The sequence below is a fragment of the Triticum aestivum genome, chromosome 3D (genome assembly GCF_018294505.1).
Source record: "Triticum aestivum cultivar Chinese Spring chromosome 3D, IWGSC CS RefSeq v2.1, whole genome shotgun sequence".
In the NCBI taxonomy this organism is placed as follows: Eukaryota; Viridiplantae; Streptophyta; class Magnoliopsida; order Poales; family Poaceae; genus Triticum; species Triticum aestivum.
In genome coordinates, this window is record NC_057802.1 from 4,159,770 (window position 1) to 4,172,338 (window position 12,569).

At 41.1% G+C, this 12,569-nt stretch overlaps 1 protein-coding gene across 2 annotated transcripts; it reads right to left on the reverse strand.

The window, feature by feature from the left end:
* Window positions 1–5,750: 5,750 nt before the first annotated feature.
* On the reverse strand, window positions 5,751–8,647 carry LOC123073613 (wax ester synthase/diacylglycerol acyltransferase 11). 2 transcript variants are annotated; one of them, XM_044496685.1, is made up of 7 exons: window positions 8,377–8,647; window positions 7,643–8,251; window positions 6,892–6,958; window positions 6,733–6,806; window positions 6,398–6,589; window positions 6,133–6,270; window positions 5,751–5,984 (listed from the first exon to the last, which is right to left on the reverse strand). In XM_044496685.1, exons 1-7 carry the CDS (start codon window positions 8,620–8,622, stop codon window positions 5,820–5,822), a joined length of 1,491 nt encoding a protein of 496 aa, XP_044352620.1. In that variant the 5' UTR covers window positions 8,623–8,647; the 3' UTR covers window positions 5,751–5,819. The 2 variants fall into 2 exon arrangements, with proteins under 2 accessions (XP_044352620.1, XP_044352619.1); XM_044496684.1 differs by having other exon boundaries at window positions 6,133–6,273.
* Between the last annotated feature and the right edge of the window lie 3,922 nt (window positions 8,648–12,569).

Here is a 12,569-nt window from a genome sequence, read left to right on the forward strand (position 1 = left end):
TCTTTGCAAATGCCACTCCCATCTCTATACGCCACTTGTCACAATTTAAGAGTTTTTTTTCTTTTTTTCGTAGATCCGTTTATTTAAAACGTTTTGTCTCTTAACTGTGCGTCCAAATCTCGAACAGTTTTCACTGTTGGATTTTCTGCGTCAAGATATTCAAAACTAGATCCTATGTTGATAAGTTCTGACGAAATTTTTCTTCACGGAAAAAACGGATGAAAAAATCCGTGCCTCTCACGGAAGGAAAAAACATGTTTTTTCGTTTTCGAGAGGCACAACCGCCTCTTGCGGGAGCAAATCTGTGCCTATCGCCTCTCACGGAAAAAACGAAAGTAAAATAAAACATGTTTTTTCGTTTTGAAGACGCGCCACCGTGTCTCTCGCAGAAGCCAATCCGTGCCTTTTGCGGAAGCAAATCCGCACCTCTCGCGGAAGTAAATAAAACAAATGTGTTTTTTTTTCGAGAGGCACGACCGTACCTCCTGTGAAAGTATAAAAAACACATTTTTTTCGTTTTCAAGAGGTCATGCCTCTCGCAGAAATAAAAAAAACATTTTTTTTGTTTTCGGGAGGCACAGCCATGCCTCTCGCGGAAGAAATAAATATGTTTTTTTTTGTTTCTGAGAGGCACGAACGTTCCTCTTGTAGAAGCAAATCTGTGTATCTCGCGGAAACAAATTCTTACCTCTCGCGGAAGCAAACCCGTGCCTCTCGCGAAAGTAAAAGAAAAGTTTGGTTTTTTGTTTTCAAGAGGCACGCCCATGCCTCTCGCTGAAGCAAAAAAAAAACTTTTTTTCGCACACAAAAAATCAGATTTTTTTTTCAAAAGCTAAGAAAGACCGGTCAAAACCCGAAAAGCCAAAAAAACATCTAGCAAGCAGAAAACGCATGTAGAAAAATAAAAATAATAATAGAAGGGAGCGCCCAGAGGCGACACGTGACTGCTGCTAAGAGCGCGCCGAGTGGCGCGCTCTCAGCCCACCCCCAAGGTGACCCTTGTTGGGCTTCCGAACGAGCACTCGTTCGTTAGTTGCTCCCGAAAAAAGCGGGTTCTCCTATTCAGCGTGTAGGTCGCGCACGAGTACGAACGCGTTCGTGTGAACAAGTGGGTCGTCCTATATTTTTGTTCCTTTCTGCCTTTTCGAAGGTTCCCAAATCTCCCCAAACCGGTTTTTTTCTTCTTTTTTCTTTGGCTTTTTCTTCTTTCTTTTTTTCCTTTCACTTCTAGTTTTCTTTTTCTTTTTCCTTTTTCTTTTTTTGGTTATTTCTTATTTGGTTTTCCCAAATTCATGCGCATTTTGATGAAATCTGGGAACATCGTTTTTCAAATCGCTGAACATTCTCTCAATTTCAATTTGTGTTCATCGAGTTCAAAATTTGTTCATCATATTTTAAAAATGTTCATGAAACTTTTAAAATATCTTTGACATATTAAAAAAGGTTCATCCTATTCAAGTAATATTTTCAAATTCAAATTTGTTCATCAAACTACAAAATCTTCAACATATCCAAAAATTATCATGAAATTTATAAAATGTGCATAATATTGAAAAAATGTTCTTGGATTCAAAATTTATTCAGAAAATTTCTCAAAATGTCCATTGAATTTAAATTATGTACATCAACGTGCAGGTTTTTGAAATCTCGAACATTGTTTGAATCAATGAACGTTTTTGTCGAACACGTGTATAATTTTTGAATTCACGAGCATTTTTTGAACACACGAACATTGTTTTTCAAAATGATGAACATTTTTTAAATGATGAACATCTTATGATTTTTGGAACATTTTCCGAAAATTCACTTTTTTCAAATTTAGAAATTATTTAAATTTCTAACATATTTAAATTTTGAATTATTTTAAAAAATGACAAATAAAACAGAAAAAGGTAAAAAGAAAAAAATGACATAAAAACTACGGCATCCAGCTCCGCTCATGGGCGGCCCAATAGGGGCGCGTGGGAGGAGAGGCGGTGCGCGCTGGCATGTTCGCCAGCGCCTCACACGCCAAATAGGAGCTCCTGTAAAATGCACATGCAAATAATGTAACTCCTCGGAAATAATGTAACTCCTTGAAAATTTTAAGCTACGTGTTTCTTTTATTTTATCATGTTATAGCCATCTTTAATTTTTATTGAATATATATCTAGATAATTGCAAGATTTTCGAAAGTGTGCACTGCACTAGTTTAACCCATGAAATAGGGAAGCACTTTGATAACGAAAAATATATTTGCGAGATAAATGCAATACAAATTTTCTTTGCATCCTCAGTCAATATTGTTGATCAGCTTCTAGTTGTGTAAAAGTTCAGACTTTGGTTACATGAATAATTATGCACCTTACATTTCTGGATGGGAAGATCATAACCTACACCCTGTAGTTAATGGCCTATTTGGATTTCCTCCCCGCTTCAAAACCTGGAGTTAAACATAATCTACACCGAGGAAGGTACACCATATTCTAGTAACCTTACTGCAGTTGATCAATAGTTGTTGCTCACTTTCCATAGCTTCAAACTTTCATTATTAATTTTAGGAGAAGCAGGGAGTTTCATGAATGCCATGATATTTGATCTATGACATAAATTTAAATTATTTGTATGCCATATTTAAATTTAAATTAGATGAAAAATATAAATGTTGTTTTTTTTGTACTTTAGATTAGTGTCCTAACTTTTGAGCCCACCATCTATTTTTGTTCTAGATTCGCCATAAGTACCAAGATGGCACTTGTAGCTCTTCTTTTTTGCTACCATCTGAGCTCTGTTATTCTATTTTCAATAGTCGGGGTGGTGATGATCTTGGCCTAGCATTCCACATAGTACAATCATTCTGATGGGTCAAGAGATGCATGTGGATGGTCGATCAATATAAAAAATTTCCCCTTCATGAAGCAAAAGAATATTGTTTTAAGCTATCATATATAAGGATGTGCATAAATTTTCATCATGTTTATTTGCTTATCTTTTTGTTGTGTGTTATTTTGTAGTACAACTGACACATCATCTTAATCTCCATGCATTCACAGGGGTAAAAATATAGGTATAAAGTTTCAAAAAGGATGTTAAAGTATGAACTTCGCATCATGGACCTATCCTTCAAACAATTTCATCGACCAGAGGGTGATGTTGATTCGCTAGATTACAAAATTATTGTAGATCATATGTTATTCGGAAAAGGTAGACATGATTTCGATATAATTTCACGCAATTTCACATTTTTATAACCTAAAAAAGAAAAAAAGAACGTGTAGATAAAATAGAATCCTATATCAAAATTATGTCCCCTAAAAAATCGGTCATCATCTAGATAGTTCCACAGACAAGAAAATTCGGCAATCACCTAGTCTTTAAATAAAAATAGTTTCACGGGCTAAAACAATCTGGGCCAGAGCACATTTTTGAATTTGGCCCATCTTGGGCCCGCCGCCGCTGTCAACTCATGAGCTGCACCGTCAGGTTTGCTGGACAATCGAGATCTTTTGGGGGATGTTCAAAATCAGCTATCCTAAGAAACAACTTCTCTCAATCTCACCCTTTTCCTGGAAGGAATGAGACAGTGTGCCGATGGAAAATTCTAACAAGTACGATTCAACAGGCTAAAGCCTACCCCCCCCCCCCCCCCCTCCAATATTACTAAAAAATGATCCTCAAAATAATATTACTAAAAATAGCATATATGTATGAGCTTTCAACCATGGTAGCTTATCAGAAGAGATCACATTAATACATGATGAAGCAAACGGCATTGGCATAGACTTAGTGTAAATGTTAGCATGTGTTAATCCTCTATTCCTTTCCCTCACCATCTTGTCTCACATAGAAGGATCGCAAATGCAGACCTGCTATATGAGAGGCGGCCAGCAGCCACACGGCCGAGATTTTATCTTGATAAAAGCAACTACTTATTTTTTCAAATTTTAGCACTAATAAATTTGTTTGACTTCCTGGGATACATGCAAAGTTCACATATGATTTTATACCAACCATACGTTTATTTGATTTATAGCATTTCTTCAGATAAATATGTAATTATGTACTACTTTTTTTGCCAAAATTATTTAAGTAAGGATACATGCACGTTCACCTTTCATGGGACAACCGATACATGAGTTTTGCCTCATTATGACATAGGATAACATGCTCCTTTATTCTACTTATTGGACTATTATTGCTCTAGTTTATCTTATTTTTATCTTCCTTTGCAAATTTGCATCGGAGAGGTGGATCGAAAGCTATCAACACTAGAGAATAAACTAAAATGAAGAAAATAACTTTTTGGGAGTGATGAAAAATAAAATAAAACACAACATGAGTTTTCAACTGAGTTTGCCCAGAAGCCATGGTGTGGCCTATGGGGCCAACACGCCATAGAACTAGGGAGCTTCACGTAGGTGTGTGTGGGTCCACAAAGCCCCCTATGCCGACTTCCCCGACGCAATAACCCCCACAGGAATTTTTACGTATATTTTTTGCTGCCGAACAAAGAACCCTAATCCTCTCCGAGAGGGCTGATTCTATCAGATCCATAACCCCAGTCTGGGGATTTTGAAGCCATCGTCGTACTCAACAGCAAGGCATCATTGGGATCATCCAATCCATCACCACATTCTCCATCAATAATGCTAGCCCCATCTCTATCTCCGTCACCATATATGAGCAATTGGTGTAAATCAGTTATCGTGACCACTTCCCAACATCAAATGTTGTTTAACAACTGATGATTTATGTTTTGTCGGTGAAGATTTTGTACTTTAAAATTGTTCTTATATTCATATCGACACTGGTCATGTTCATCACGGTGTTTCGTGAGTAGTTCCATCACGTTCTTGAGGACATGGGAGAATCCCCTAGTCAATAGTCATATAGATTTTGCAATAAATATTGATGTTTGATTATATGTTGTGGTGTAATCAACAAAGTGATGTGTGTCATTTCACCTACATGGGCCTGAAGGAGAGCATGGTGTTACAATAAGCCTTGGAGGGGAGGTCGGAGTGACACAATACCGAACCCCAAGTTTATGAGTTCTAACATGAGGGTTGAAGTAGCTACGATGTCTCTATGGATGTAATCATAAGTATGTGTGAGTCAGTACTTTTGCAAGACATAATCTTAGGCTCTACCCATACAACAAAATCAATGCAAACCATTATGATGGGTGATATTCCAGCCATCCATGAGAACGATTTAGTCCATATAAGAGGCAAAACTAACGTGTCTGTACTATAATTGAGAATTTTGCCACTTGATGTACTCTTTTTAAATTGTACTTCCAGTTCTTCAGCCTTCCAATGAATGAAATAAACAACCACCAATTCTTTTGGTAACTGGAGTGATTCCTGACCAATTTCCACACACCAATTCCTGCTGGTCTTCGTTGAACCCGACACACTTATTTATTAAAAAGATCTATTGATTCGCAACATTTGTGGGTTATCGCATACCCAGTTTGGAGCAACACATATTCTTTCATCATGAAAAAAGACAGTGTCTCCAAATAATGGACAGAATCACACGAAAGGTGGATTTGCAAAAATTGACTCATCACAGTCAAGCTTTTCTTCACAAAAACATGGAGTTTTATAGTCTAGATTTTGACTGACTATAATAACTGATTATGTGGTAGTAAAAAAAGTTTGACCCAAAGCATACAGTTATTGGCATAAACATAATATATTAAAGTGTACATAAGAAATGCACACAATTAAAATACGCACAACATACTAGCATGACACAAAGTTTTATATGTAATTTTTATTTATTAATTGGGTATGTGTGCACCAATACAATTGTCGTTACTCAATCTTGCCATTCTAGATTGATGTTGTCAACGTCTTGAGGGCTGCTGCATTCTTAATGATTCTAGTGGCCTCGGCAAAACCATCCAAAAGCTGGTGACAATCTGGAAATTGTGCGTCATCAACTGCCAGAACTACCTTGATATCACTACCGTAATTATGGTAGTGCATGGTCAAAGCCTGCATAGACCATACAATTAGATGCAAAATGGAGTAAAATTAATAAATGCAAAAGCTAGTTTTCTCTTAGACACATGATGATGGATGTTTTAGTCCCGAAGCAACCTAAGAATGCATATGTTTTGGATGTTCAACATGGATGACTTACTTGTGGTGGACCGTAGATACTAGGTGCCATGAAGGCAACTGGGTGCCCACATAACGCCATATGTTCAACTGGTCCAAGGGCATTTGAAAATATGATGGTTGTTCGTTCGACAAAACGGCGGAAGATAAAAGCTCCTGCCTTCTTCCATTAAAGGGTCGTTGCAATAATCAGAAAGATGAATACAATAGACATAATGTTTGGTCCAAGTTTGTGCAATGTTATACTGGGAAGAGCATATAAAGTACAAAAGGAGCAGGAAATATACCTTGACACCAAAGTTTTTCACCAAAAATTCACCGACCACTCGTGTGAACAGCACTTCTAGAGAGCTCTTTTTCCTATGCATAAATCTTTTTGCCTCACGAACGTACTCAAGGGGATCATCTTGCAAGGCTATATTAAATGGACAGATGAGGCTGCTAAGTCGATTGCCTGTCTCTACTCTGGTAACATATGTCTGTTCATAGTGGCAAGAAGAAAATTATTGTGCTTTTTAGTACTAAATTATACAAAACTGTGACGAAGAGCATACTACTATGTTTATGTGCACGTAATTAGCATTTAGTACTTATGTAGTAAGAGAAAAAATGAAGTTCTTACTTGTCGGGTGGAGACTGGCCTTGCGTCGACTAGGACGAGTGATCGCAAACAGATTCTCTTCGTGTTAGTGTCACCTAATATTGAATATAAGAAAGCAATGTGTAAAATTTGCATGCCTATAGAACAAACACTCGTTGTTATTATCTATATACCACTTACCGGACTTCTTAAAGTAATATTGTGAAAGAGCTGCTGCAGTCACACCGGCTAGCACGTCGTTAATAGTCTGTGAAACGAAAAGAGATAGAGACAAAATTGTCCGATATATGAGTCAAACCAAGAAGCATCATCCATCAAGCGAGACATATTTACATCCGGCTTAATTAGAGCCATGGCCATGCTATCCAATAACCAGTCATGAAACCAATGCATTATGCGGGTAACATATTTCTGGAGAAGAAAAATGGTTGCAATTCCAATATTATAAGTTTCTTTTCTAAACTGTTTTGAGACTTTAAAATGTAAAACTATTTTTTTTCTATTTACCATGTTATAATGTCCAGTTATTTTTTTTTTCAGTTTTCGTCAAAAGGTTATCTAGAAAACTGCCAACTTATCATGTAGACTTTTTGCAGATGTTTTATATAGTAATATATGCAAATACTACATATAAATATTAAACGACTTCACGTTCACAGTTCATGACAGCATTGCACATGACATATATAAAATATTTTTATTTTGGTTTGCAAATCCTATACTTTACCTACACACTTCTGTTAAAAAAAAATTCCGTTTTATTACTTGTCATATGTTGTATATAATCATTTTAAAATCTAATTTTCACCTTTTGTCAATAGGGTTTCCAGATATATAAGTGCCAACATAACATGTAGATCATGTGCAGGTGATTTCAATTAGTACTATATATAAAAATTCATAATAAGATTGAGCAGCTTTACGTACGTACGCAGTTCATGGCAGTCTTGATGAGCTTGACATCGTCAAAGCTAAGGGTCCGGTGCACGAAACGCTTGCGGGTGCGAGGCTCGACGCCATCCGCACGCGTGAAGAGCGTGCGTGGATCACTCAAGAACAGTATCGTTGCAACGATCATAGTTACATCCACCAGTGTGTGCCAGGCCAGCACTACATACGACCAAAACCACGCGAGCAGTGCGAGGTAATCACCTGAAGACAGCCTAGGCCGTGGTTCTCGCTGGTAGATGGCGCCCGTGCGCTTGGGTGGTGGAGGCATAGCTGGCACCCTCGCCGGGTCGGCCGTGCTGCGGGACGACGCCATGAGGAGCGTCGTGATGGAGGTGCCGTCGCCAATGGAGTGGTGCAGGCGGAGCACCACCGTGGAGGCTGCCTCGGAGGATGGAAAGTCGAGGAAGTGGAACTCCCAGAGCGGGCGGCGCCTGTCCATCGGGAGCAGGGACAGCGACGCCACGTAGTCCTCCACGGCCTTTTCTGGGTCGGCCTCAGGATCCAGCCTGGGAACGACGATGTGGTCGTCCATGTTCACCGCCGTTTGCACCCATCGCGGCTTGCCATTGTTGGTGGACTCGTCCATTACCTGTACACATGCATGTGTATATGTTAAATCCTCAAGAGATTGCCCAAGTTGTTTTAATTTGAACTAAAGCCACGACACTTATTTTGGGACGGAGGGAATGGAACAAATAAAGTTTGTAGAATTACTTGAATACTGCGGAAGCGTGGGAAACGAGTAAGCAGTTCTGTTTCGATGCCGGCACGGAAGACCGGCAGGTTCACCGGCGTGCCAAGCCCTATGACGACGACGATGCACACACCCAACTCCTCCATGACTCTTCCGGTAGGGCTCATGGGCTCTACTATGGAATTGTCGGCACATTCCTTCTCCCGTGACACACGGACAGAGAGCGGACGGCTTGAGTGAGTGGCTGCGCTCATTGCTACTTGCATTACTGTCCGGTCGATTGTTAATTACTATGGCTCTTGGCTCCACAGGTGTGCTATATATTGTGTTGGGAAGGAAGGTTCCTGTTATGGTACAATAATTGTTGAGTTGAAAGAGAAAAAAAGAAAGAAAAAAAGACATCACTAGGGATCGGATAGCAAAGCCGTCGGACTCTAATTCCTTGTCATTAGATTGCGTGTGTGGAATTGGATAATACAATTGGTTGGCTATCAATTTCCTATCGCCGCTCCCTTTTTACCAACTAGTCATCCAATGGATGTATCAATCTTAAAAGGTGTAGTAGGTGATCGAGGCTCCAATCATGTAACTCTGCCGACCTTAATTGCTCTCAGGGCGATCTAGTATCCAATTCCCTGTGAGGTCACGCCACCAGTTAGAGGTCAGAAGTTGGTGGACAATTGTAGTTGTATGTTGAAATTGGTTTGGTATGAAATTTCTACTGCTGCTCCCCTTTTTACCAACCACTCATTTCATGGATGTATCAACCATAAGTTATGTGTGCTAGGTGATTCGACAGTGCAATAAATTGTCTAGTTAAATATGAGTTGTATGTAGAAAAGTTGTATTATTCAATATTTTTTTCCAATTCGAATCAAACAGTATAGTTTTTGAGTTGTAGGTCCAGTGTGCTGTTTTATCATGTGCTCACGCTGCTGAGCAGCAGGAGAAGCAATCTCCCCAATTGCTGCTTTATGTGGGTTTGAATAATTCAATTGGTTGGCCATCAACTCCTCCTTTTGACCAACCAGACGTTCTATGGATATATCATGATTAAAATATATGTGCTAGGTTATCGACGGTGCAATCATGTAACTGTGCCGACCTTAATTGTTCAGAGGGTCACCTAGTATCCGACTTGCTGAGAGGTCGTGCCACCGGGTAGAGGAAGTGGAGGATGATTGCAACTTGGGAGTGCAGATAGTAAGCCCATGGATCCGTTGTCCTCATTGCAGGTGTAGTAGCCATCGTCGTCGTCCTCCGGCTCGTCCTGGATTCCTGTGATGCACACCAAATCAATGGTGATGTTGGGCATGATGACATAGGTTTCTCTATTGGAAACACCGATAAATTGTCTAACAAAATACAAGTTGCATGTAGGAAAACCGTATCATACAGAAAAAATGCAATTAGAATCAAACGTATAATTTTTTAGTGTGTTGTTTCGTCGTGTGCCGATGCTGCTAAGCACAAGGAGAAGCAATCTCCCCAATTGTGGTTGTACGTGGAATTGAATAATTCAATTGGTTGGCTATCAGTTTTCTATTTCCACTCCCCTTTTTACCAACCAGCCGTTCCATGGATTTATCAATCTTAAAATATGTGTGCAAGGTGATCGATGGTGCAATCATTTAAATCTGACGACCTTAATTGCTCAGAGGATTACGTGTACCTGATTAGCTGAGAGGTCGCGCCACCACCGGGTAGAGGTCGAGCCCGAGGAGGACGACGATGGTGTCTCGGGCCTGAAGTTCTCTTTGCCGAGTGCACACTTCAGGTCTGATTTGCCGTCGTCGTCCTCCTACGTCTCGTCCTCATTGCCTATGATGCTCAACAAATTGATCGTGATGTTGAGCATGATTTTTTTTGAAAAAAGAAATATATTAATATCGTGAAGATATCAATTACATCCGGCCTCTGTATCAACATGATGTCCAAAGGCATCGAGGATACACACAACCAAAAAAAAAGAACAGAAGAAAAAAGGCCCCCCACGATGATCAATCACTAGCATCAGTAGCACTCTAACCACCATGAAGACAACACCCAAAATACAAAAGAGGTTCTCCAAAAGCAATGCCTCCAATAAGGAAACAATGCACAAGCATTGTCATTGCCCGATCAAAGATCATGAGTTTTCACCCTGAAGAAAGTCCGAGTTCACCCAAAAACAGTGTATTCAAAAAGGTCATTGCCAGGTACAACCAATAAAGATTAGACCTTAGATTTTCACCATGGGAATCGAGCGTCAGTACTCGAGGAGCACCACCAAAAATACAACCCTCCAGTGCTGCCGCCCCCGCTTGCCCACGCCGCTGTTGCGAGTCGCCAAACACATGGCACACAGACTTCATCGCATCCAATACACCCTTCCACCAAAGCTTCAAAACTTCCAATCGTAGCCACCATGATTTTATCTACTTCTATCAATGCCTTGGGATTCTTGACTTAGACATGTCCCATGACACCCGGTAAGAAATCGAAGCTTCGGGTCGCGCCCTCTTGAGGCCGTGCTAGCTGATAATACGAGCGCACGCAACCGGAGCCTTTTCGATCTAGATATCTAGGGGCGACATACGCCAATACATATAGATCTCCGACGGGAAGATCGGAACTCGGCAACGGCCAGATCCAAGAGGTCGACATCCGGCAGAAAGACAACTTGGCGGAAGAAGAGTGCTAGGGCCAAACCACCATTATTAGGCCGAACCAAGCAGACCCCACGCCGCCCTCATCTCGATCCAGACTTGCAGACAAAGGTCAGCGATGCCGCATCGTGCCACCCACAACATGGAGTCCCAAAATTGGCGAGACGCCAACCATGGCAGGAGACGAGTACCAACCACTCCTGGATAGATCGATGACTCTCAGCCCCAGCGCTGACGCTACAGAGGCACCGCGTGTAGCCTGCAAGCCCAGCCACGACGACGCCTAAGCGGCCGTCGTAGCCGCCATCGTCTTGAATAGGGGTCGCCGCCCCGGAGCCCTATCTTCGTCGGTGTGCCAGCAACCACCACTGAGAGGAGACCAGCAGAGTTGCCCCGCTGCCACCACCATGCATGGGCTTTGCCATGCAGCGGCTACCGGTAGCAGCGAGGAGGAGGAATGGAGCAGGGAGTGCCACTGGCCGGAAGGAGATGGCGGCCGCCCGAGTCGCCCTGCTGGGGGATGACGTGGGACATCACTTTCTCCATTGAACAAACGAAGTGTGGGATGATTGGGACTTGGGAGTGTAGATAGTAAACACATGGATCAATCGTCCTCATCGCAGGTGTTGTTGCCATCATCGTCCTCATCCAGCTCGTCTTCGTTGCCTCTATCACACCAAATCGATGATGATGCTGATCATGATGACATAGGTTTCTCCATCAGAATCCCTGATAAATCGTCTAATAAAATACGAGTTGCATGTAGAAAATCGTATCATTTGAAAAAAATCAATTCAAATCAAACGGTATAATTTTTGAGTCATAGGTCCAGTGCGTTGTTTCGTCATGTGTCGACGCTGCTGAGCAGGAGAAGAAGCAATTACCCCAATTGTGGTTGTATGTGGAATTGAATAATTCAATTGGTTGACTATCAATTTTCTATTTCGGGTCCCTTTTTACCAACCAATCGTTTCATGGATTTATCGATCAAAATATGTGTGCTAGGTGATCGACGGTGCAATCATGTAACTATGACAGCCTTAATTGCTCGAAGGGTCACTTGTACCCGATTCGCTGAGAAGTCGCGCCAACTGGTAGAGGTCGAGCCAAAGGACGACGATGATGGTGACTCGGGCCTGAAGTTCTCTTTGCCGACTGCACACTTCAGGCCCGGGTTGCCATCATCGTTCTCCTCCGACTAGTCCTCATCGCCTATGATGCACCAATTTGATGGTGATGCTGAGCATAATGACACTGGTATCTCCATCGGAAACCCCGATAAACTGTCTCATAAAATACGAGTTGTATGTAGAAAAATTGTATCATTCGAATTTTGTTCCAATTCAAATCAAATGGTATAATTTTTTAGTCATAGGTCCACTGTGTTGTTTTGTCGTGTGCCGACACTGCTGAGTAGCGGGAGAAGCAATCTGCCCAGACGTGGCTATATCAACTTTCTATTTTCTCTCCCACTTTCACCAACCAACCATTCCATGGATGTCTCATTCTTAAAATATCTGTGCTAGGTGATCGACAGTGCAATCACGTAACCGGTGCTGCCTTGT

Coding starts and splice junctions, on each gene's coding strand:
- LOC123073613 (XM_044496684.1), bottom strand. CDS start 8,622: ATGCAAGTAGCAATGAGCGCAGCCACTCACTCAAGCCGTCCGCTCTCT. Junction 6,274..6,397: donor TGAAAAACTTTGGTGTCAAG/GTATATTTCCTG, acceptor CTTTAATGGAAG/AAGGCAGGAGCTTTTATCTT. Junction 5,985..6,132: donor GTATCTACGGTCCACCACAA/GTAAGTCATCCA, acceptor TGGTCTATGCAG/GCTTTGACCATGCACTACCA.